The following is a 26,746-nucleotide window of genomic DNA, read 5'->3' as shown; positions in this document are numbered from 1 at the left end:
TTAGACCCTAGAAGACCCCACCTCATTTGTATTCTGTTTTCTAGATTACTGGGAACAAAATGACATCACTTAACCTGGCTACCATCTTTGGCCCTAACTTGTTGCACAAGCAGAAATCTACAGACAAAGAATTCTCAGTTCAGAGCTCTGCTCGAGCTGAAGAGAGTACTGCTATCATAGCTGTTGTACAAAAGATGATTGAAAACTATGAAGCCCTTTTCATGGTAGGTGGATGTTTCTTCACATTACTCCTATCCATTTTTAAGTTAAATGGGGAAATACCTGCTTGGTATTAAAGTAGACTAGGAGGAAGTAACTGAGGAAACTGCATTAAATCAGGTCATAGAACCATAGAATGTTTGTGTTGGAAGGGACCTTAAAGATCATCCAGTTCCAACCCCCTTTCCATGGGCAGGGACACCTTCCATTAGACCAGGTGTTCAAAGGCCCATCCAGCCTGGCCTTGAACACTGCCAGGGATGGGGCAGCCACAACTTCTCTGGGCAACCTGTGCCAGTGCCTCACCACCCTCACAATGAAAATTTTTTTTCCTAAAATAATTGGGAATAATTGGTAGAAATATTATTTGATCAATTATTATTAGAAAACGTAATCTGTTGTCAAGGGGAATGCTTTGAAGTAAACTGTAGTGTTAAAAATGTGTTGCCTGGAACAGTTTCTATGTAGATAAGAGTATCTTCCTTAGAAGATTTCTGTCTGTGGAAATGATGGGGTTGGCTCTTCACTTGTACACTGAACAATGTACTATCATTGCTCATTAGTTTTGAAGACAAGACTGGAAGTAAGCTTTTCACCTCTTGGTTTTGGAAGTCAGAGAGACAGTGTTTCTGCAGGGAGTAAGAGATCCTTGGTTAAGGAACAGCCTCCCATACTGAAGGCTTTCCTGTTGATTGGATGGGGAGTAAGGACAAAGCTTTCTCGTTTGTCAGTTGGGTAAGAGGAGCAAAACATGAATCTGAGTTATTCCTCGGTTCCTTTCTGTTCTCTTGCTGAGATGAGGAAGTTCATAAAAAGGATGATGACTTTCGATTTGCACATGTTGTTTACTTAAGATGTGGCTTAGTTAAATTACATTCCTTGTGCCTAGAAGTTAACTGAACAGTTCATTCTGTGGCTTTATTTTTTCCTCTTTTTGTCTACAGAATTATAGGTCAGCTCAGTATGACTTGTTCCTGAGGGAGCCCTCCGCCCTCAGGTAGCAGAGGCCAGTTAGACCTAGCGATGGGCACTCTTCTGTCTTCATTTTAGGAGGCACACATGTCTTAACCAGCAGTCTAGAAAAGGTTAAAATAGCTTTGTTTGTTGTGTCTTGAAACTAAGCAGCACTGTATGATACACTGAGATCAGTTCCCAGAGCAAGAGGAAGAATACTGTGAAATTTCTTTAGTGCTCCAGCAAAGCTGAGTGCTGAATACCTTGATGGGAGAAGGTGGTCAAGCCTGGACTGTGGGCATGTGGGACTGATGGCCACATAGTACTGTAAGGGGAAAGTGTCTACCAGGTTCTAACAGGGAGAGTGAGAAAGCAGTCGCAAGCTCTACCTATCAGTCTTAGTCCCAGATGAACTTCTTTGTGGTTTTCTCGTCTTTTCCATCACACTTTCATTGTATCCTTTGCTTTATTTTAATTCTTGCTCCAGTGAGACACTCAGCAGTATTTATTTATTATTATTATTTATCTTTTTTAATGCTTTTCACAGTTTGGAATAACGTCAGGTGCTAATTTTCCTTCCACAGCAGGAAAAGAAAGGGACAGAACTACTCTTGTGTGAAGGTCTGCTGGCCCACAGTATGGATGACACCAGCAAGTTAAAAATAATGCTTGGAGTTTTCTTATTGTTGTTTCTCTTTAAGAACATTTTACAGCACAACCACATCTCAGCACATAATACTTAAGCACACATTCTGACTCTCAGTGTGGAAAAGGTGGGGCTTAGGGTTATTCTAACCTACATGTAGTCTCTTTTAACCGTGATGGATTTTTTCTCCTTTATTTCTTTATCTCTTCAGTGCTTGTATTTTCATTGGAAAGTTAAACAAAATGGGGGGGGGGGGGGGGGGGGGGGGGGGGGGGGCAAGGAGGTTTTTTTTTTATTTTCCAGTGTAGCTTTTTAGATTGTGGAGAAGATTAGAATCAGATTCCAAAATGAGAGGCTAGCTGCATGTAAGAGAAGGACAAATTTATCACAGACACTCCTGAAAGCTAAAATACATTCATGTGAAATGTATAGAAATGTCTACCAGTTGAGGGTCTCTGGGTGCTTTCCCTCATCCCATTGCCATACAAACAACATGGCAAGTTCTGCCTGTTTTCTGAAGTAGTGTGTAGATTCACATATGATATTTGATCTGTAGCATTGTGTCAAATTGCTCATAGTTCGTGTTCTATAAAGGTTCTACCAGGGTCTACTTTCATCTTTTTCATGTTTTCATTGGCAGCACAGAGAGACTCTTTGTATTCTGAAGATAAATAGCCCAGTGCATCATTTGGTAATAGGTGCATCAAAAGGAAAAGACTTGTACATGTAATTGTAGTAAAACTCTGATCATTTGGAATGAGGCAGCAGCAGTTCATTTTCCAGACCCATGGGAGTGGGGCCAAACCAGAACTGCTGTTTGTACTTGATATTTGTGCTACTTACAAAAGGAAAACATCTGGACTCAAGCATTCAGCTGTAGCTATAACATACAGTGTATTGCTGCTAAGGTGGTTTTTTTGTTTGGGTTTTGTTGTGTGTTGTTCCCCCCCCCCCCCCCCCCCGTTGCTTTTGTGTGTGTGTAGGTTATAAAACTGATTGGCTTCAGCACTGAAACTAGAACATTTGTGAAGTAAAACCTAGGGTACCAGGATGTGTTGTAGGTCCCAGACCACAATATCACAATGATTCTGATGCATTGGTGGGTTAGGAAGGTTCTGTTTGTCAGGACAACCTGGGACTGATTTTATTAAGCAATTATTATTGACATCAGTAATATGCAAACATGTGGATTTCATATAAAAGATGAATTCTGTTCTTGCTTCATTGAGGTTAAGGCCTTTCATATCCAATTCTTGTCTATTTCAGTGAGTCTTAGGGATACATGAAAACATTTTATGGGAATGTACAAAGGACTGTTCTTTGCCAGTTTCTGAACTGTGCCCAGTAGCTGAATGTGGGGAGGCACAACTCAACCCCACTTTGTCTCATTGCCTTTGACTTGGCATGGAAGATAGAGAACAGCAGCTTGATCATGCATTTTCATCTACAAGCACCCAAATCCAGGCCCAAAGAAGCACTGAAATTTCTTATTTTTACTGTTAAAAGCTACCTCGGCCTCCCTGTTCCAGAGGCTGTCACATGCTGCCTCTCTGTATCACATCAGTAGCAAGAGTCAGCACAAAGGAGGCACTTTCAGGTGTCTCTCCACCCTTCTGTATCTCAATAGATATAGAATCATAGAATCATAGAATCGTCAGGGTTGGAAAGGACCTTAAGATCATATAGTTCCAACTTATTTAACACCCAGCCTCAAAATCTCAGAATGTCTACTACTCTACTGCAGTCTTGACAACCCCAGAGGCTTCTGATCTGCCCCAGTATGTGCTCAGCAGCTGTTATTTCAGCAGTGCCTTAACTTCTGTTCTGTCTCTGAATTTCAAGTTCTCACTCATCTACCCAGCCACAACTGCCAGTTAAAAAATTAATTCAATAATAGTTATTAAAACTCTGTAACATCTTCCTGAGATACCAGTAGTTCTCTAAGTTTATAATTACATGCATAACATTTCTACATTTGCAAGTTAGCTAGCTAAACTGAAGTAAATTGCTGCACAGGAGGAAATCCAAAACCCAGTAGATATCTATCAAGGAAACCATCAGTACAAACCAAGTTAAGTATCATAGATTAATATAGATTATTCTCTCAGGTAAAAGTCCAATATCTCAATAGGACTGCTAGGTTTGGGTTTTGCAGATGCTTTCAGTTGGAGCTGAGCTTCCTGATGGAACTTTTTTGGATTCTTTTTATGTCATGAAAGACTGATATATATATTCTTTAATAATGGAAAATACAGTTTTATTTTTCTGACAAAGTCTTCTCAGTAGATTCTTACAAGTTCATCAACTTAATATAAAGCTGAATAGATATACAGAGAGACATGGGTTCTGCTTTACCCTCAAAGTTTATGTGGAGTTTATGGTACTGTACAGACGGACTGTCCAAACAGAGAAGTTGCAGCACACCAGGTTTCCAAATAGGTACTCCTATGAAGGGAAGATAATTTATTTAAACACAGGTATATCAATGAGCATCAGTAAGATATTTTTCCAGCTTAGAGGCTAAATACAATTTTCAAAAAAGGAATATGTGGTCATACGAATTTTTTCATAGAGATTTTGTATCAATTTGAACTAAATGATGCATATCTTCAGTTATTTTCAAATTATTTCTGTTTTTAAAGAAATATGCCTTTTCTGTAACTTGACTCCCTAAATACCTCCCAAACAGAGGTATTCCCCTGAAGAATCTATTAGTAATTCTTTTCCTATTTCCCAGGAATTGTCAGGGAGAACAAATGGCCCATGCAGTGTAACCTGAAGGTCAAGAGATTCAGGCTCTGACAAATTGCATCCAGAAGCATACTGTACAGTTGATGACCCCTTGCTGAGATTGTCTTGCCTCCAGCTCCCATCTGTCATGAGTGAACCTGGGTTGTTAGTTCAAGTTTCTGAGACGGCTGTATCCTGCAGCAACATAAGTTATCAAGTGCTTTGAAGGTTCATCTCCATCTAAAGTGCACTAGTGAGAGCTTGCAAATCAGAAGGCCAAACTCCAAAGATGAGACAAATTCTGGCTGAGCCTGTGTCTACTATCCAAAGTCCAGAGTGGGTAGAGATCCAACAGGACCCACTTGTAAACCTGAGTTATAGACAAATTGCTCCGATTCTGAATGAGCGTAAGCAGGAATTTAAATGCTTTTAGAGCCGTGTGGGTACCTGAGCATTAATTGTTTATAAGGCATCATTTAGAAAAATATTAACCTTTGGCAGCTTTACTGAAATGAAGCAATTTAAGAACTTCATAGATATAATAATTACCATGTAACTTCCATATGAGAAGGATAAAAGTAAGTCAAATGCCACAGAATATATGAAGAAACATTCTTTTTCCTGTGAAATTACTTTTCACATTATTTCAAAATAAGGATAGTTACTTGGAATAGAAATTTGTAAATGTTCCCACATCTTTGAATGGGGATGTGAGGTGAGGACCTTAACTGAAAGCTTTTGCGATCATGATACATGAGTACTCCTACTGTTGCTATCAGACATGATACCCAACTGGATACCAGTAGGTTATTCAAGAATAATCAGCATTTGACATTGTACACAGTGATCTTTAGTTCTACTTCACCTGTTGTAACACGAAATTTCTCTTTTTAAGTGGAAGCTTCTGAATAGTTATTTTTTTTATACTATCCATACATGTACTTGTACTTGGTCTTTTAGATTAAACGTTGTATCAAAATTTATGTATGTGAAAGCTTATTAATCTCTAACTATTTTCTGTTGTCTTCATAGGTTTCACCTGACCTTCAGAATGAAGTGCTTATTAGCCTATTAGAGACTGATCCAGATGTTGTGGACTATTTGTTGAGGAGGAAAGCTTCCCAGTCATCGTGAGTAATCTGTTTTTTCCCTGTTTCTGCTGGGAATTTCTATCTCCCACTGGAAGTGTTCAAAAGGTTCTAGTTTTCCACAGCTCTTCTGCACTGTCTACAGTGGAGTAGAAATATCCTCCCCATTACAGAGACTCTGCCAAAGAAATTATGACTCTTGTACAGTGTTTTCTAAAGGCAAATCATTTCCCGATTCAGAGGAAAGATTGCGTTCTGCTGCAGAGAACAGAATGACATGTACTAAAAATATTCAATGCACTATTATCTGACAGGAAGTATTCTAGTGATCTGCTGGTTCATGTCTTGGATTTGTTGTAGTCTTCAGTAACAGGAGGAGTGTATTACACTATCCTTGAAACACACCCTAGAGTGCCTTAACACAATCACAGCTAGCCCTTTGACCAGTTCTTGGTTCTTTTACTATTGTATGCACATAGGACATTGTAAACAAGTAAACTACCACGACACAGAGTTATGGAGACTCTTTGGATATTATTTAATTGTATGCTTTGTGGAAGACCTGAAGACAAAAAAAAAAAAAATCACACTGGTCACTGTTGCAGTTATGATACATAACATAGTCCAACTTTGTGTATGATGTATATATGCCTACACCCGTGTGCCTTAACACTGAGAATTTGTACATTAGGATTAACAGGATTCCTGGCTTTCTTATGGGACACACAGTCATGGCATTTATTCTAGTGAATCTCAATGTCAAGTCCCAAAATCACAAAATTTGAGAAGCTTGCTTTAGGTAATTTTTAAGAGGTTTCCTAGACTAAACTCTCTGGGACAGATTGGACTTTATCTTCCTGTGTGTGTGGAAATTGACTAGTGCATTCAGAACATAATTAAAATTAATCTGTACAGTCAGCTATGATTTTATTTTATTTTTTTCTCTCCCTATGAACGTTGTATAGTTGAAGGTAATGTAATAGTGTGCCTGGCTTTAAAGGAAGAGTTATAAAAGAAGTAGTTAACACATGGAGGAAAAATCTTTCTTCAGTTTTAAAAATTCAAAACAAAAACATGCGCAGAATATATAATGTGTTGTAAAGGATTTTATTAGTTTGACTTAACCATATGAGCTCATAACAGGCAGTAGCAAATTATCACAGATCATCTCATTTGTGATAATTGTCTCTGTGTGTTTTCTTAGTATACCACAGACATGAAATAACTTCAGTTAGTTTGACTGACAAGTAACTATGTGTATGTTTAGATCTCACAAATTCAGGATAAGTAGAGGTACATTAGCTGCCTTTTACACTTGTTTCACATTTGCCATTAGCCAAGAGCACAATTAGGAGAAAAACTGCAAATCATATGGCACATGGTAGTCTGTAGAGACTTCTTTCTTTAAGCTCATTTTGGAATGACCATATTATTTCTTACTGAAGCTAATAAAAACTGTCATGTTGGATTGCAGTGTCTATATTAATGTAAAGACATAAAATTGTATCTCACATGTGGCTACACATATCAATTGAGCATAAACTTGTCACAGATCATTGTGGATGTAACAGATTATTGTTAGATCCTGTTTCCTCTAAATTAATTGACCTTTCCTTGAGCTTCCTTACTTTTCAGCCAGCATGCACACCTACAGGAGAAAATGGATCTTTTGTTCAAAGCTGGTTCCAACTGACAAAAAAGGTTTTGTAAGAAAAGTTTACAAAATCAGATAGGAAACATATAGCTACACTAGTACCAATTTATTGTATTTTCAGTAATGGGCAGATGAAGCATCACTGAGATAGGAAAACCTTACTATGTCATTTTTCTTCTATTCTACTGTTACGTAAGTGATTTATTCTTAATGTTAATGAGATATTTTTTGCACTGTGATTGCAACTTCTTGGTTAAGATATTCCAGGCAATTAGAGGCAATGTTGCTTCGTGTTATTGCTAGGAGTGTGATGCTCTTAAGAGATGTATCTATTTCAGAGCATAATCTCAGTTTTGAGACTACATATTTGTTTGTTATTTTCCCTGTAAGAAATGTGAGGCTGCAGACAACAAAGAGATGTTTGTCTTGATTTGATAAAAAATGAGCTTCCAAAATACATCCGTACTACTCTTGGAAATTTCCTGGTCACATGCTCAAGATCCAAATTCGGATCTGTGAAACAGAAAACTATATATTCTTGAGACAATCTTCATCACAAAAGCTAGTTGCATAGAGTAGAGTATGGAATCAACTTCAAGACTAATGTCATTTTAATTGCTCCGAAGGTCTTGCTTCTGAAACTGCCCTCACATTTCTGCTTTTGATGTCATTACAAATGCTTTCTTCACTCTCATCTAACAGAGAAAACACAATTTCTTTTCCTCTCCAGAGGAGCACAAGTCAGATGTTTCTCATCTTTCAGTTCTCTTAAGAGCTGAGCATTGTGAATGGTGTGTCAGGGAGTTTATAGAAGTTGTTCATGCTAAAGCACTAATTATCGTTGGCAGCAATTATGAAGTGTGCTTTTGTGGATGACTTCCCAACTTTTTTGTATGTTGGCTTGATAACAGTTGAAATTGGGGTTTCCAGCTGTAAGATGAAGCATCTTTAACACAAAAATAAAATTGTTTCTTATGATTATGTCATGGGTTAGTAGTCCTTTTAGAGTAAATAAGTTTCAAAGTTACAGAAGTTTTTCATGGTTTTGCATGTTGATGATGGGGTTTAATCCATCGTAACCTGTGGTGTGAAGGTGAAGCCATACACTAGGCCATCCAGTATGCAGTTTTCAAAGCTGCAGAGGCTTCCTAAATCATTGAGTCCTTTGCCCTATTACAGTAGCAACCATATCATAATCCTATAATAATCTGTTGGTGGCACCTGTGTTACTCAAATATGTGTGGAAATTATTACTGCATGCTGCCAAGCCATTGCACTCTGTATGATTTGCCTCTTGTAAAACATAGTTATTTTCCTACTCAGAGGCTTTAACATATTACAGAAAAGGATTTCTGCCAAAAACCAGAAAGGGATTTCCTGTTTTGATGACCTTGATAAAGAAAAGTAGGAATATCGCCAGTAGAACTAATTATTATTATTATTAACATTTTTCCAGTTCAGCCATGCAAGTAGACTTGGTGGATAACATCAGTTCAGAAGAATGCCAGTTAAAAAGGAAAGCCCAAGACTCCTTTGCTGCGTAGTTGATTTTTATTTTGGAATCTGAAAATGTATTTTTGAACAGATAGCATAGGTACATTCTGCAGCTTTCAAATCTTTTCTTTTGTACATAACCACTTTTTAAATCTTTTCCTTAACATAATTCATGACCACTAGAAAATACTTTACTTGCCTTGTCATTTCTCACATTGGATAGTACATGATCTCCTGTTATTCTTTGCAGAGACCATAATCTGCCCTTATTCATAGCCTACATATAGGTGAGTGCGTATCTTGCACAATATTTACATTTGCCTCCCAACGTAATTTTTCCTCAATGTGTGGGTAGAGAATTTCACAGGTATCCTGGGAAAGATGAATTTTGAATTTTAGTAAATATCTGTCTGCTACTGAATTCAAGCCATAAAGCAAACAGGTACAGAAGTTTTGTTTTGAAGAATATGCGAGAATTCATTCTTTATTTGGAAAGAAGCAAGCCAGAGTCTTTTGCAGCTTCTGGGTTTTTTTTGGTCATAAAGAGCATGGTAAAGCTGCAAATGTATGAAATCAATATTTGCAAATCTATGAGATCAGTTTCCAGAAGTATGCAATACATTTTGGTAGTCTCTTGTAGTAAGATTGACAGAATCCACAGGCATTTTCTTTTCTTTTTAAAACTATTTTTTCTAAATAAATTTGAAATGTTATATATACAGTTGCATCAGCTTACTAGCAGAAACTGTAAACGAGTTTAGAAACTTGAATATTTGGATCTTTCCAAAGACTTGACAGTTTCCATTCAGGTAAATTTTTATCAGAAGCTCTGTCTTGAGAAGAGATAGACTATAACAGATCATTCAAGGTAAGACATGAAATCAGTGTTTCACACAGTTCAAGTTTATGTTCCCATATTCTTTCATTTCCATCTCCCTTTCCCCTATTCCTTGTGTTACCTTGCCATGACTAGGGTGGTACATCTCTTTCTTTGCCCTGTGGAACATAGTTAGGTTTTGATCCTACAAAGACTTATTAGCGATAAGCCTTATTGGTGTCACCATTAGCGCCAAGCATGTCTGTATGCTAACAGGGTGTGATTTAGATGCAATTCAGTCTAGAAAGCTGGAAAGAAAGACAGACATTTGATGATAGGAAGCCTACCAACATTTCTCCCTTTCTCAAGTCTTTCTGGTTCTTCTAAAATTCCCATCTCATCTTAACTCACACTCACCACGCAGGCTTTTTTGGAATGTAGGAGGGCAAAAAGGAAGGACTAAGGGACAAAAAAAGGCAAAAAAAAGATTTGTGATAGTATTGTGCATACTTAAAAGACAATAATAATGTGTGTGGCTGTTTAGGGTTTAGTTTACATTCGGCTCAACTTCAGATGAGAAGCTGGTATGGGAAATTACATAATTGAGTCATGACTTACCCTTTCTTTTTCTTAATGATGCCCCAGCATTACCATACCAACTACACTGGGTATCCTGGGATACTGCTACTTTGCCAAATGGCAGCTTTGGGTTTTGAATTGGCCCTCTTTAAGGTTCAGGATCAATTCAGTGATGGATTTCTTGCTGGGAGTTACAAAGGAGTAAACTTAGTTACGTTTATTCACAAGAGTTTATGGTTGCTTATATACTGTGGGGATAAAAAAAAGAACAACCAAAACACTGAATAACATAATAATCATGATGTTGAGTGTATATATTTTATGTTTTGGGACATGCAATACGTAAATCAGCCAGGAAAAAAAACAACAAACAAAGCTTGAAGGTGGTGCTAAGTTTTATCATTATTTCTGTATTATGTAATAATAGTGTGCTGCAGCTAGCCTGTTTTACCACTGCGTATTTTCTTTATTTTCTTTCTTCAATTTGATCTCATTTGTCTGGAAAGAGGGTTATTGTTCCATAACAAGTAATGTGATTTGGCTGCTCACTCAGTTCAAGCTGTCTTTGGATTTGACTCTGAGAAGGGCTGACCATAAGTACACATTTACAGGAATGAGCCTCTGTCGTATCACATTCAGTGATGCATATTCAGTGAGGTCACTGAGAGAAGTGTTTAACTCCAGAAGCCAAAGATAAGCATCTAAGAAACAAAGATCAAGATGCAGAGGAACAGAACATGAGTAACAGAAATATAAATTAGGGAGGTCTGATAGGAAAAAGTTGTTTGTTTGCAAAGTATTTCTATGTGTTCCTTGGGAGGTTCAGTGACTCACGGACTTCCTCCTATCTGCATAGTAAACTGTAACAGCTCAGGAAATCTTCCTCAGTGTTCCCAACACATTTCAAAAGTGAGAGTTGTCTCAAGCGCAGCATTGCTTGTACTTTGGTGGTGGGAGTGTGTGTTTGCCCTTTTTGCTTTGTCAAAATTAAGTGCAAGCCTTGTATTGGTGATTTAAAGGTGAAAGGGTAAAAAGTTTTAGAAGTTATCAGCAGAGCCAGTTGTTTGTTGTCCTCATCAGAAGTATGATAGATAGATCTGCTTGTCCCCCATTTACCTTCTGATGTCTCCAGAAGAGCATCCTTTTCACTGCCTGAGAGGCGAGCCAATGTTTTGATATCCCTGTGTACTACTTCAGAGTGGAAGAAGTGATTTTAGCATACTGTTTAGCATCAGACTAATCTTCCCTATCGTGCCCTCAGATTTACTGTTGCAAGAACCTAAATTGTCAAGGTAACATAAGGAATTGATTCACTGATTTCCTGTGGTGAACTGTACAGTTGTGTGGTTTTTGGTTTTTGGTTGTTGTTTTTTTTTCATGACAGCAACATCTTTTGATTTTTAGTGGCCCCTGCTGGCGACTTCATGGCAAAAGTTTTACTCATGACAAATTCACATCTGTAGTGCTTCTGAAGTGTTTTAATTTCAGCAGCTGTGATCATGCTCCTGCATTATTTTATTTGTCTGATGTCAAACTGCATCTGCAGCTGTGAGCATAAGGCATTTTTCATTAACAGTAGTTTGTTTATCAAAATTTCTCAGGAGCCCTGAGATGCTGCGATCGGAAGGTTCCTACTCCACAGGAGGAAGACATTCTTCCACAGACTCCAACAAAGCTTCAAGCGGAGATGTCTCCCCGTACGACAACAACTCCCCGGTACTGTCTGAGCGCCCACTGATGGCAATGCAAGAAGAAGTTGCCCGCAGCCCAGATAAGCTGTACAAGGTACCTGAACAGTACATGCTGGTTGGACATTTACAGCCTAAGACAAAGGAGAATTCTTCTGCATCACAGGCTGGAAAAGGTAGAGTACATCCTGCTTGTGTTCCTCCTCCTCAGTGATTGATGGGGGTTTCTGGATTGAAAAGTATCAATTTTGCATTATCAAATACCAGGATTTGAGGAGCAATAGTGTAAATAAACTTATGAAAAATGGCTGACGAACATCCTTGTTTTGTGTTGAGCCTGAAGGGTCTGTGCTCAGTCCTCCTCATTAGCTCACCAGCTGTCAGGGATGCTCTTGGTATGGCATTTCTCAAAACTTGGACCTATTATTTAGGAAAATAGAGCTATGTGTCTCTTGCTTTTCAGCCTGTCTGTGACAGCATGGCAAAGACTGATTTCTTAGTCCTGCTCCATAGGACTGTAATACCTGCGAGATTATGGTCCTGACTTCGGAAAAATGTGAGGCTTTAAGTTGCAAAGCTACAGATTTTCTACAGTCGAAAAGAATGACCTCAACACCCTCCCACTGGGGAACACAGCTGAGCTGTACAGCTTTACATCTGCTACCAATTACATACCTGGCAGTACTAGTGCAGGGATCTATAATTTCCGTAGCTACTAGGGAGTGCACACCTGAATGATTTCTTCTGTAAAGAACTGCGGTTTAAACTGATGGCTCACCAGCACTTCACTTTATTTTTAAAACAGTGAAAAAACCCCACTCAACCTTATATTCTTGAAACGCATACTTAGTGAGCCAAACTTTAAGAACTTAATGCGTAGGGATGCATCTAACGGTTTGGTGATTTTTTTTAAAACCATTTCATTTCAGAGGTACTGGTTAGGCACTTAATTCCCTTTGGAATTACTAGGATTTAGACTATTAACTATATGCTTTAGAAATGCCAATGGGCATTTAACTTCTGTATTCAGTGTCTAAATCTCTGAAAAGGCTTCAAAATTTGGTCAGACTTCTATTATGGACAGGAAATTGTAGTAAGTTTTATCATACTAAACCATCCTAAACCATCTTATGGACTTTAATATGCATCACAGTGATACTGGACCATGACAAATTAGGAAATTCCTTTACTACCAAGTGGAATCAGAAAAAGACATGAAACAGTTATAATTCAGCCCAATGCTTGATGGGCACATTTCATTAAATCCCTATTCTGTGACTTCACTGCAAGACCTGCAGCATCGCTTGGGTTGATAGAGCATGCCTTACAGTGACCCCTGAGTCTGCCTAAGGGAGCTTTGCCATTTGGTCAGCCTTCAGTTGCCCAAATCCTCCTGTTCTTGTGCAAATTCTCCCAACTGACTTCAGTAGTGCAGAGGACTCAGAGGAAATGCCACATTCCCTGCAAACTCAAGTGTTCTACCCATCCAGAGCTTATTGAATCCATCACAGGATCCGAGCCTGAAACAGCAAGTAACTGAACAAATAGGTTTGAGGTGTTTGTGTTAGGTGCTAGTAAGTCAGATGCTAGTGTATGTTAACAACTCTGATACCTTAAGGTTTTACTATTGTGTTTGTATGTTTCTGATTAATGGCTTTAAGAGACTCATCATTTTCTTCCTGCTGTTACTGCTATTTAGATGTTTCTGAAGATCATTTTGATATCTGGGGTACCTGGCATTCAACACTGAAAAGTGGCTGCAAAGATTCAGCAGTGACAGGTCAGTTATTTCTCAAGTTTTAAACCCAAATCTAGCAAAGACATAAACAATTCTTTGGTTTTGAGAAACCACAGTGAAACCAGTAGGAAAATTCACATTGTCCAGAGTTGGACTTCTAAAGGAAAGAAAAGTGACTAACCTTAACCATTCTGTGATTCTACGGTTATACAAGTGTGTCAACATTTCAAACTGTCTCAATTTAATTTTTAAAAAGTAGTTTTAAAATTACTTTAAAAATAGTTTTATATTTTTCTAGGAGTTATTGGAAGGGGATTTGAGGGTGGCTGCTGCAGTGGCACAAGCACAGGCAGTCCTGGGTGCTGACCCTGCCACTGGCCAATGTGGTCCTGGCAAGTCCCTGACTCATTCTGCCTTTGTTTTTCTCCCATCTTCATCTACCTCCCATAGGAACTGAGACTAAAACACCCCCCTGCTTTTCAAGCATTTGAAAGACACTAAGTGCTATAAGGCTTTATGTCAGAGCAAAGTATTGGTCACTAGGTAATGTATTAGATATGGTTTAGATAGGTATAGGGCTGCTGCTCCATATCCCCAGGTTTGGCCAGTGGTGAAACTGGTACACCTTCTGTCACATAACCTAATGATAAAAATCCCCATCCCTCTTTTACAGTGTGATGCAGGGGAAAAGCACTAACTTGTTAAATGCCACGTAAGTGATTACACAGTCTGATGTTGTCTTTCTGATTCTGGTCCCCAGGTTCTTACGGAAACATCTATGAAAGCAGCTTGTTGCGACCCGGACAGTGCTCTCTTTCTTATGGGAACCTAGCCATGTGTTCTCCTCGGGGTCAGGGCAGATCCTCTGAATTGGACACCAGCAGGCAGGTCATGCGAAGGAGCCAGACAACTGCTGCCATTCCTGAGTGTCAGCTTCATCCCACGGTGTCTCGCGTGTGCAGTAACCCACAAATTGAAGTCGGCAGTAGGAGTTCAGACCTGTTGCACTCGAAGTCAGAGCAGCACTTGACTTTAAGCAGCGTGGAGGACCTCACTGAGCGTGACTTGAATGTGGTTTGTTCACAAAGCACAGCCAAGCCCTCCTGCAGAAAAGAGCGGCCACCACCCCCTTACCCAGGTGCAGCAAAACCAAGCTCCATGTTCTCACAGCGATCAGGTGTTTCTTCAACGTTGCACAATTTGTGGAGACTTCAACGCCAAGAAAAAAGTTCAGGGACAAGAGCAGCTGGAGGACCAGCAGCCAAAACCCCTGACCAGGTCGCCTCCAGGCAGGAGAGACCAGCCCCACACACCCAAGCGGGTCATATCTATTCCACAGCACCTCACAGTCAGAACAGTAAAAACGTTTCAGAGGCAGACTGGAATGACTGGCAAAGGGAAAGGTGGCAAATTTGGGAGCTATTATCAGCTGATAACCCTGATGCCCTCCCAGAAACCCTTGTATGATTAGACTCTGCAGAACTGTCCCAGTACCTGGACCCCCCCGTCTCATAGGAAAACAACAGTGACATTGGAAAATGGGGAGGCTTTCTTTGTTTTATACCAACTGAATTGCATATACTTTTTTTAAACTTTGTTCACTTTATTTTCTTAACAGCACTGTCAAGCAGTCCATTTACAAATGCAGTATGTTCCTGTTTTTCAGCAAGCTTTTGAGATAAAACCATGAAAAGATGAAAATTTTAGTCCAATAACTCTTGTTTGCATATGTTGTGTATAAGATAAAACTGTTGCTTTGATGTTGCTAAAATGTATTTATATATCTGCAGTTCTGATGATTGTATATTCTGTAATGGGTTTTGTATGATAATCATGTGTTATGTTTTCATATACAGATGTCAATCAATCATGACTGCTTTTTTAAAAAGTCCCTGCACTTACATTACCGTGATATGCATCGGAATTCTATAGAAAGTGCACAAGCTGGTTTCTGTGCTTATATAAAAAGAACTGTTAAAGGGAGAAGTTGTCCTCCTTTTCACTGCCTATTGAAAAACACTAAAATAGAGTGGAACATGAAAAGCCATATATTTTATAAGGGTAGTAGTGAGCTTAGAGGGGAAAATACCAAATATTTTTTTCTTATAAATATATTTGCAAACAAAATTAAAATTTGATACAAGATTGTAAAAATGTGTTGGGTTTTTTATTTTCAGATTCTGATAGGAAGCAGCTCAGAGAATCAACTAAGAGCAAGGCCGTGCCTAAACCAACTAAGGATGTAGTGCAAAGGTCTGTCTGCCCTTCCATTCTAGAGGAAAACCAATGTTATATATACAGGATATAATATATATATTTATAAATGTATGATTTTATGTATTATTCTAAAATAATAAACTGGAATCCAAATTTTAGAAAACCAAACCAAATAAATTGAGGTGTGGAACAACTGAGGAAGAATATGGCTTTTCGTTTGCAATAACAAAGCTTCAGCATTGAGAAAGTTAGAGAAAAAAAGAAAGACCTATAAAAGGGAGTCACACACAGTTTCAGAAAATTTCATGACGTTTGGAGAAGTTCACAGCTGCATTTCAATAAATATTGTGCCAAATTCTGGGTCAACAGTACTTCCTCAATAATTGTATGTTGCATTGTTAAGTGTTGCTGTTTTATACACGCTCTGGTGGTTTTATATTGCAAAATTGTTTGTGGCCAGCAGGTGGCAATGTACTTCAGTATTTCCAGAGAAAAATCTTTTTATCACTTGATAAGGGAAAGTGTATCATAGCAAAATAATTTTATAAAACGTATTAGTCTTAATTTTAATGAAGTTGAAGACTTATTCAGCAATGTTGTCTTTAAGTTCTATCTTGTGCCAAACTGATGGAATAAAATGTTAAGCAAAATAATGAGCATAATTTTTGCTCCTTTTTTTTTTTTTGAAGTAAGGTTTATGTAAAAATTGATGCGGTTTTATTACATTCTTGAGTATCTCCGTCAAAACCAGGAGCTTAAGGACCACTTTTAAATACAAATTAAATATATAAGATCTGAGGTTTTACTTAAGTCTTAGGCTTAAAATCCATCATATAACGAATCTGCCCATCATATCTCCATTTCCCAAATAAAGTTGTAAGAGAAAAACACCAACCCAAGTAGAAAGGGGCAGGGTTTGGCCTTTGACTGTTGTAGTACTGTCAGGCCGGGTAGCTATTCTTATGAATACTGCAACTAGAATAAATCTCAGTTCTCTTCTGGTGCTTGCAAGGCTTTTCCATATACTATCTCGATATGAAAAGTGGTAGGAAAAGGTTCTTTTGTGCAGCTTGTTGCAGCAGCTCTGTGTCAATTAATTAACAAACAAACAAAAAAAAACCAACAACACCAAAACCCAACCCTAACCCAAATTAAGAAAATAGTGGAATATAAGGACAAAACTAAGCTCTCAAAAAAAAAATCTTCACTATTTGATCTTGTCTCAGTATTATCCCAGGCTTGATACAGAATTGCTACAGGGAATTAAATCCCCCTAATCGTCCTCAAAACCATGCATAGTGTAAATCCCACTGCAGAAGATACTTTGTTCACTAGATGTCCATCTCTGCATTGTAAATCCCTTTCTAAATACAGAAGCACCTGCGTGCTTTCAACTTTTTGAATGAAAGATCCCCAATGATTATTCAGCCTCACAACGTTTGCTTTTTGCCAGGTGCTCTCTCTGTATATCTGTGTATATGTGTGTATATTACCATCTATATAGAATTTATGCGAAAACAGAACAAAACCCAAGCCCACTGCTGGAGGGCAACCATGTCTGCACACGTTTCAATATAAAATTGCTTGGAAGAAAAGAAATACAGAATAAATTCTAATGAATTAAATTAATGCCAAGACTATATCATTTCTGTCCTTTTCATTTGAACAGGACAGAGAAAATTTATAGTGAGCAGGTTAAGGATAACGTAATCCTTAGTTGTACCTCTTTCCAGGCTGAAAATGAGTGACATAGTTTCTTTTGATGTCTTTTTCACATTTCACCAGAAATATAGCTGTGAAAGCTTGTTTCTGGTTTTATTTTAGCTGTTAGATCTGTGTGGATTATTCAATTTTAGATCTCTGTGATGTTTTTCTTCCTATGACACAAGCTCTTGTACAGCCATAATATTCCTCTTACAGGGAAAGTCCACAGCATGGGGATATGAAAGCTTTTTCTCTGACTCTTTCCCCAGGGATCAGGTTTCCTATCATAGCCAAAGGGTCATGGGCTTCTGCCTCAGTGAGAAGCTTCTCATGGTGGAGAAAGTCTCCTCCGGAGGTCTCAAGGCCTCAGGGCAAACTCATGCAGTTCAGTTCCCTCACATCACTTCCTATTGCACCAGGCTGGTTCATTTCTAGGATTGAAAAAAAACATCTTTCCCCTGAGGGTCTTCATTACCTTCTCTCAAGGGTGTCTTCCAAATGGGAGGAAGGGTGTGCTGCACTCACAGGTGAGCCCAGGAGAGAGCAGATGTGGGTGTCCCAAGGACAGGGTGCTGCAGGGAGCAGCTCTTCTCTCTTCTGTTGCAGAAATGAAAAAATTAGAGGAATTGGTGCAGCTTTAGATACAAGCCAAATGTGGTGGGGGACCTCTGAGCCAAGGGGAAAAAGGAAAAGCTCAGACTTGTAAATACTACTTTAAAAATTACTGTTGCTGCTGTCATTTAAAACAAGACAGGGTTACGCAACTGACTCACCCATTTGAAGACTATGCTCCACCAGAGGGGTAAGTCACACATTCTCCCTCTTTCCCAGACTCCTATTCCCTCCCTTACACCAGCTCTTAGAGTTGTGGGAGCAATCCTGGGGCTTGTTGCTCTGGCTGAAACATGCCCCGTTCAAGGAACATATAATTTGGGTATCTCAGGGGCTTTCACAAGTGCTACGCATGGGAGGAGAAGGGACAGGGTCACAGACAGCAGAAGGGAGGAGGCTGGGACTGGCCACCCATCTGGCAGCAGCCTCCATTTAGCCCTGTTCGTGCCTACTTACACAGCCGCAGGGCTTGCTGTTTCAGTGTGTAGGCAAAAGCCAGGCCAAGCACTTGAGGGTGGCTCTGTGTCACAAGCCTAAAGCAATCCAACTGCTAGCTTGGGTGCTTGGAATCTCTCAAGTGGTCTGCTGTCTACATCGGAAACCTAGGCTGCTACCATGGAATAGATTAATGCTTTGGAGAACTTCTCTGCTGTTGAAATGGTGTGGTTCAGTGGGCTGGAATTTGTGGTTGTATGGTCTGGGGAGTATTTTGTTACTGGTTGAGGTAAAAAAACTCAATTCCAGCCTTCCTGGAGCACCATCTTGTTCTGTGGTGCTGGTCTGGCAGAGAGTCAGGGAATTCTGTCTCCTCTGGGAAACACACGGGATGTCTGAGCCTCCCTTTGCTCCCTCTCTCTGCTTGTCTCTTTCCCTTCTCTTTGTGTTCATATCCAAAAAAAAAAAAAAAAGAGAGAAAAGAGTAGCTCCATTGTGTGATGCCGTAACCTCACAGAACTGCAAAGTGGTGGAAATGGTTCTCAGCCACATTAAGGAGTATCTTGACATCAGTAAGTGCTTTTACAACATTGCTGAGAATAGCGAACTGCTGCTGTGCTTCAGTTGCTTTAGGGGAAGGCATCTAGGCGTCCAGACAGTGCTGCAGAGACCGCAGAGCTATTCAAGGCATGTAGACGCCCAGAGTGCTGGGTCATAAAATGCACTGTCTCTGAGAACAGCATTCATCTCATTTTCCTGAAGTTTAAAGCATCTCCAAGGGTGTATCTACATCTGGAAAAGTCCCTCACAACTTCCCTTTTTATTCAGTGCAGAGACACAGGTATTTCTGTGCCACCATCCCTCCGGCCTCCTGAGTTTGTCTTTGAAGGATGGTCCCCTTTGAACGGCTAGACACTAGAAAAGCCCCTTACTTTCCACTGCCCATACAAGGGAAGCCTAAATAAGTTGCCCAAATAGAGACTTATCTAGGGTAGCCTTCCAAGTTTGGTTGAATGAATCCCATCCTAAAGGTCTGGTATAACACAAAATGGATGGCAATCCCTGCAACACTAACAAGGAGCATTTGATAGCTTCATTGTCTAACACTAACAAATGATTACAGCTTGGGGAAAGGAAAGCAAGATGTTCAGCACACCTTTCCCTCTGGGAAAAGCAAAACTTATCCAGAGTCCTCTGTTGTGCTGTTCTCTGGGCTCTTCGGTGAACCTGGGGCTGGCAGAGACAATGCCACTCCTGGGGGCCTGGGGAGGTGGACAGCAGAAGGAGATGGCATGCTCAGCTCTGCTGGGTGTTGTAAGAAATCCAGGCCTTTTGGAAAGTGAAGGAGAGACACTGCCCAGTCTGGAATTGCACTCTTTATTGTTGTTTGGGGTTTTTTTGTTATTCTGGGTTTTTTTTTTTAATTGGGATTCATTTATTGACTGAAAACTCTGTTTCCAGCTGATCTAAAAGTGTTCATGAACAGGACCGGGATTTAATTTTAATTCTTTCAGCGAATTAAAAAACGGATATGGGATTTATGAAAGCAACCCCATTTGAGCATTTTAGAAATGGAAGGGGAGGTTCTGCTGAATCTCAAGCAGCACTAGCAAATGGTGACAGGCGGATAAAATCTTCCTCATGAAAGACAGGGGTTAATCCTCTTTCCTTTGTTGCTGAGTAAGCAAGTGTCTTTGCCACTGGAGTTTTAGGGTCACAGGGGGAGGGAGGGAGGAGGAGAGCTGTCTTTATCCACTTCTCTCCAGAACTGTGTTTGGTAGGGGGTGAAAAAGCATGTTAGAGCAGGAGAGAGCAGAGTTTCCAGCTGGGTGGTTGCCGGACTCTCTGGCTGAGGACTTGAGCCCAGACTCTGGATGCTCTTCTAATGATTATTTAAACTTTCAAATAAAACAGAACTTTTTAACAATGCCTCTGTTAAACAAAGAGGACATGAGGGGATGCCTCAGATCACCATTTCCTTTTGCTAGGCTTGCTCTTTTCCATTTCCCTATGTCTCCTTCCAACCATAGCTGTGAGCTCTAATAATAAAATAAAAAAGATTTAAAAGGGCCTGAAAAGCAAAAGCATTTGCTTCGAAGTGTGGGGTGGAAAAAAAAACAAAAAGATCTGGGAAAAAGCTCAGAAAATATCTAGCCTCATCCTACTAAACAATGAGCAGCCCCTTCCTCCTCCGTGTGCATGTGTGCTGGGGGGGCTGAATGCTGCTCACCAGAAGGGAACGAGTCTGTATAGTGGCTGGGTGTTCAGCAGCCATGGGGCTTCACACTCAGGTGCCAGGAGGACAGAAGGGTGAGCGTGGATGTGCACAGGGCCACCCAGGCACTGGGCAAGGCACCAAGACCAGTCCTAGCTCCCTGTGCCTGGCAGGTGAAGCCCTCCTTGCAGTCAGGGCATTGGGACATCCCCACTGCTCAGGCCAGATGGGACCCTGCAGAGCTGAACCACCTCTGCTCAGCCCAAGTGGCTCATAGGCATAGAAATCACAACTGCTAGCCAGTAATCACTGACAGACAGACTGTTCCCTGCTTGGGTGCTTTGCCTCCCTGGCCAGGAAGGAAGATTTCTTACTGCATCATCTTAATAAAATTCCAAATCTGGTCTGCTTTGCAAAAGGGCTACCAAAAACTCAGAGCTTCCTTTAGAATTTAAAAATTCTACAGTCATGAAGAGAAAAGATCACCTGAGCCCTGGTTACTCTTTTCAACTTCACAGAGGTGGGTAGGTAAGTGTCCATCAAAAAAGAAAGAGTGAAAGAGAGAAAGAGAGAAAAAGAGACCAAAAAAAAAAAAAAAGAAAAGAAAAGAAAGAAAGAACAGAAGAAAAGAATAAAGGAAAAGATAAAAGATAAAAAAAAAAAAAAAGAGAAAAGAAGAAAGTTTGGACTAAAAAGCACTTTATCATGCAGAAAATAACAAATGTGTGCAGAAGCATGCCAAGCAGGGTTACTGAAGTAAAAACATACTGTTCACTTGAGGACAAGAATCATACGATCACTTTGGGAGATTGAGTGTTGAATATGGAAGCGGTATTTGGCTTTCCTCCTAAAAAAAGGTTTAAAAGGGTGAGATGCTGAATAAACTCTTCCTTACACCCACGGGCTATTTCTGTAGCTCCCAGTAGCTGGCTAAATGTTACCGACTATGCTTTTGCCCAGGGTGGTATTGACATCATGTAGCTGTGGCCTGATTTCTGATAGCAGGGAGAGATGGAGCTCCAAAAGAGATCAGAGCTGTAAAGAGGATCATCTAAAATCCTCCTAAAAAGCCCAGGAAGGCCCAGCTCCTGTGTTATCAGCCACTTTGTAGTCTGTGAAAAAAGCAGAGGGGCTATAAAAAAGCCAAACAAGAGCTCTGGAGTAGCAGCCTTGTCCCACTGGGGCTGTTGATGGGTGAAGGTTGTTTTAGAAGAACCTATTGCTGCTAACTCTGTGAACTTACAGTGGTAAATGAGTGTTAGTAACTGGGCAGAAACAGGACTTCCCTCTAAAAGGAACAATGCGCCTAACATAAAAATTAAGAAAGAAAGAAGGAGAGATAAAGTTTGCAATGGAGAACGAGTGCTGTTTTTCCCAAGATTACCACTGACAGACCAGTTGCTGAACCTTCAGGCTATCCCATCCTTGATGAGCCAAGATTTGCAGCTAGAAGCATCCAGGATTTGCGTGTGTGGTGGAGTACAGTGGGATCTGGGAGCGGGAGCACTAGAGTGAGCCCAGGTGAGGTGGTGAGGCCCTGCTGACTGGTATGTCCTGTCTCTTTACACCACTACAAGTAATTTTGCCTGATCCCTGGTGCTGGTGAGAGTGTCTGTGAGCTTTGAGGTTTGCTGCAGTGGCATTGCAATGGCAGCAGGCATACTGCCTTTTGTTCTGCTTTTCTTCTGGCCTTATGTCTCCTGCATTAGCCAAGACTGAAGAAGTGATCTTCCCTCACAGTATTTCCCTGTCCTCTGTTGATTTGAAAAATAATCCTGGGGTACACCAGGGGTATTTAAGCTCAGAGTGTCTATCACGTAGTTCTCCCATTCTGCTGCTTAATAAAGGGGAGCAAGGGCAATGCAGCAGCTGTGCACCACTCATCAATGGACCACATGTAGCTTTCAGGTCCTGCCTTCCTCAGTTCTCTCCCACTGTCTTTTATCCATCCACCTGGGAAGGGGATGCTCAGGCTGGATTGTGCAGTGGGAGGCCTGTGCAGATTATATCTGCCCAGGGAGTTATGGAGCAGGGTTTCTGAGGCTGCAAAGCTATGCTGTTGGTAATAATTTTGCTCTAGCTGCAGTGGTTGGCTAAGGAGCTAAACTGTTAGAGTCAGTGTCTGCATCTGCATGGGGCTCAGAGGCTGGGGCAACAGCAGTCCTATGCTACCTGGAGCCTGGCTGCTGGACTGATTTCTGCAGGGAGGGTGTGTGTGCACATCTGTCCCCCAGGCCATGACAGCTGAGGTCAACTGGGAAACTGGTTCCATTCCCCAAGGACAGGAAGCGCACCTGGAAGATGGTGCTGCCCAATACTCAGCATCTACATTGAGCCCTCTGTGCCCTGGGACCTTGGGACAGTTGCTCAGTGATGGAGATTAGGTTGCCTGAGCTGTTTTGTCTTGTGTTGCACTGAAACACCAAAGGCCGAGCGGTTAGGATGTGTGCGCTTGGCTCATAGTGGTTTAAGGCACAGGGAGCTTGAGGTTCCAACAACAGAATTTGTGCTGGGAGTAATAGGAAACATCAGGCTCTGGGACTGATCATTGGAGAACTTCAGACTCACCTTCACGCACCGAACAAGGGTCTCCCCTGCGAGGCAGACAAGGTGAGTCTTGGGAAGACATCATTGTTACCTCTGGAAAATAAGCCCTTCCTAGCTGGTAGCTGAAGGTTCTTTTTCACTCTTATTGCAGGAATAATGGGAAAGTGCCACGAAGACAATGGGAAGAGGATGAAAAGGAAGGATTCCAGAAAAATACTTGTTGGTAAGTGAAATTTCTCACTCCTGCTGCTTCCCATGAGGAGACACACAATTGTCACTGCAGGAAAGTCCTAAGCAACAGAACTCACACGTCATGCTGGGATGGGGCAAGGCAGCGCTCAGCTCCTCTGCCTTAGGTGTGTGTTGTATATGTGGTTGTTGTGGGGGTCTTGGTTTTATGTAATTTTTCTCTGCTCTGCCCCTCAGACCCACTGATCTTCATATGAATGTGGATCACTGGATCTGCCTGAGTATGAAAGAGAGTATGAAAGAGAGAGAGGAAGTTTGTACATCCCCTGTGAGGACAGCTGTTCAGCAGCTTTTTGTTTTAATACTCTTACTAGTCTCAGGCAATTTTCCATTCCACATTTTAGGGAGTGGGAAAGAAAAACATGTAGTTGTCTTATCCTCTGATAGGAAGGGATTAGCTTAAGCACATGGATAAAGAACATCAGGTATGCAGATGACAATGGAAGAACAAAAGTAACCAGAAGAGATTGGGAAGACAGAAAGCACCACTGTTCCTTTTCATAGAAAATAATAATAATTAAAAAATCTTATATGACCATTCTTCCTTCAAACAAGTAATACCCAGTGTCAAGTCTGACCTGTCCACACCCAGTGGACTGGGGCAGAACTGAGTGCAGTATAAGACAAGGAAAGAAATTTGGGCACCGAAGACTATAAAGCTGTGCTATTAATTTAGCACAGCTTTGCAGTCAGAGGTTTGTTTTCCATGCTGTGCTGTACCGAAGCTCATTTCATAATTGTAAAATGTAGATGATTTCTCCCTGGTTGCAGAGTGTCACAACACGCACAGTAAACTGCTGTGATCCTCTCAAAGCTAATAGGAGCTAGATAAGATCAGACTTTTCAGGACGTGAGTCGTATTTACAGCTGAATAATGGGTTCCACCTTCCCCCCCCCCCCCTTTTTTCTTTTATTTTTTTTAAATAACTAATGTTATAATTAACTTGTTTAGGCACAGCAAGGAGGGCATTTCTCTGCAATGCTGCATATTAGAAAAGGGTAACAGTCTACCATAGGGCTTCAAAGCAGCAAAAAACTCTCAACCTTTCACACCATAAAGAGCACACCTAACTTCCAAGCTGATGGTAGCTGTCAATGTCAGCCACGCACAGCTGTGTGTGGCTGCAGGAGAGATACTGACTCTCCTGCAGGGTCCTGGGGCTCCATGCTATCTCCATGCCCTGGGTCTCCATCTCTCCATGCTCCACAGAACATCCCTCACCGAGTTTTGCATAGGACAAGACCCTATAGGAGGAAGTGGGTGGGCAGGGTGCAAGCCCCAGGAGTTTTCCATCCGCAGCCCAGCGCCAGGTGGGATCTCAGGGTGGCCATGCACCCAGCTCTCACTGGCAACCCACAGGCTTCACTGTGTAACCATGCCAGATACAGTGGTTGGAGGAGTCTTTGTAGAGCAGAGATTATACCTTAAGGATTAGCATTGTATACCCAGACCTTCTTACACTTGTTTCCAATCACCCAGCAGGAGATGTTGTTTATTTGGGAGGCATATGCAAACAGTTTAGCAGGGCAACTGAAGCAGACCTTTCCACTTAGAAAGTTTCTGCTCACTGCACCACTTTGTTAATGTAAATCCATTATAAATGGATCAACAAGAGCCACGCTAAATGCCTTGGTTCTTCCACCCAGCAAACAGGCTGCTGGGATGAGTTCTTCATGGCCAAAGACCAAACCCTACCAACCTTGTCCCGTTTGAAATAACTATTCAGTGAGGGGGGAGACAGGGAGAAAAGACTTCTCTTAAATATATCCATATGGGCCTTGCCTTTCAGCTTTTTAGTTTTATTCAGTAAACTAAGACACAAGTCACGTAGCTAGGGCAGCTGAAAACTCAAATATCTGTTGCATGTCAGAGCTTGTGGACATTTTCTTTAAAGTATGATAGTTTTGGGCCACGTTCCCACAAAGGGATTAACCAGAGAAAGAGTCTTATTGCCCAGCTCTCTCTATGAGTCTGGGTGCTAAGCTGCTTTTCATGTTTTCTGAGCAGTATACTCTTGTAGATACCACAGGACAGACATAAAACTAGCTTTGTTTGTGGGACCTTTTCTAAGGGCATTAAGCTCTGCTTCAGTTTTTCTGCTTGTTGTTGTCACATGTTTAACACCAGGGCACTCTGAAGTGAGCATTGAATGATTTGGCTGCCAAAGAAAGTCCATTTAGAGAGTTATGTTAACAGGATGGCATTGCAAACCAGATCAGACTCACCTTATATTGACCCTTTAATTTGACTGAATGCAATATTTGGAGAACTGAAATTGCAGCTGTCAGAAGAACAGATATAAAGCAACTGTGTGAGCTCTGAGAGAAACACTACCAAAATCTTTGTATGCTCTTCAAGTAGTACCTGAAGCACTTGGTGGCTTCATAAGTACAATGTTCCAAGAAGCACCCTCATGTCTCACATCTAAGGTAAACTGCACTCATTAAATGACTTTCCTTTATTTTAAGCATCAGTTCCTGGACTTTATAAAGGGCAGGTAAGAATATTGCATGTATTATTACAAGGCAAAGCCTTGCACAACCCCAGATGTGGCTGGGATCCTTTCCCTGTGCTGGGGAAAAGCAGCAGGGGAAAAGCAGCACCGGAGCCCTCCTTTCACGTCTTCTTTCGTTCCAAGCACAAGGCGGATCCCTTCCTAATGCCTGTTCTCAGAGGCAGGGGCGATCCTAAAAAGTTTCTCAGTATTCACCATAGTATTGCATGTTAGGTGCTCAATGGATTGAATAACTTAGGCTCAGATGAAGTCCCTGTGGTGTGATGAAGTAATTTAGAAAGGTCTTCTTACAATGTACTGTGGAGTTCCATGAAGCATGAAACAAAAGTTTACATAATCTACTTTTGGAATTATTATTAATTGTCATCACTGCACTAGCTACCCAGAATGCTTTGGTTTTACCTTATTTTTCTCACAAGACAATTTTTTTTATAAATAAAAAGCCCCACCTTTGGTAGCACCACCTTAGCTATCCCTAAGTGCAGCATGATGCTTTGAGCATTACCCAGGTAGCTCAGTTGCACACTGCCAACTTGTCTTATGGTCTGTGGAGGCCACCACATCTGGAGCACATCCTTGCAGTTCCCACAGTCTCTCCTTTGAGAAGGCTCTGGCTGGAAAGGCAGACTTGGTTGCTATTCTTT

At 40.8% G+C, this 26,746-nt stretch overlaps 1 protein-coding gene across 3 annotated transcripts in view; it reads left to right on the top strand.

Moving 5' to 3' along the window:
• Nucleotides 1-16,477, top strand: part of ARHGAP6 (Rho GTPase activating protein 6) — a 324,930-nt gene extending 308,453 nt beyond the window's left edge. For all 3 annotated transcript variants that reach the window (XM_062603829.1, XM_062603831.1, XM_062603832.1), the window contains exons 9-13: nucleotides 45-224; nucleotides 5,582-5,679; nucleotides 11,783-12,045; nucleotides 13,569-13,649; nucleotides 14,368-16,477. In XM_062603829.1, coding sequence (XP_062459813.1) covers nucleotides 45-224; nucleotides 5,582-5,679; nucleotides 11,783-12,045; nucleotides 13,569-13,649; nucleotides 14,368-15,074 — 1,329 coding nt within the window. In that variant the 3' untranslated portion in view covers nucleotides 15,075-16,477. The remainder of the gene's footprint in view (nucleotides 1-44; nucleotides 225-5,581; nucleotides 5,680-11,782; nucleotides 12,046-13,568; nucleotides 13,650-14,367) is intronic.
• Nucleotides 16,478-26,746: the final 10,269 nt, after the last annotated feature.

Source organism: Pezoporus occidentalis, unplaced genomic scaffold, assembly GCF_034315485.1.
Source record: "Pezoporus occidentalis ecotype Australia unplaced genomic scaffold, CSIRO_AGI_Poc_V1 ctg81, whole genome shotgun sequence".
NCBI lineage: Eukaryota > Metazoa > Chordata > Aves > Psittaciformes > Psittacidae > Pezoporus > Pezoporus occidentalis.
The sequence above is the reverse complement of the archived record's forward strand: the minus strand, read 5'-3'. Positions and strand labels throughout refer to the sequence as shown.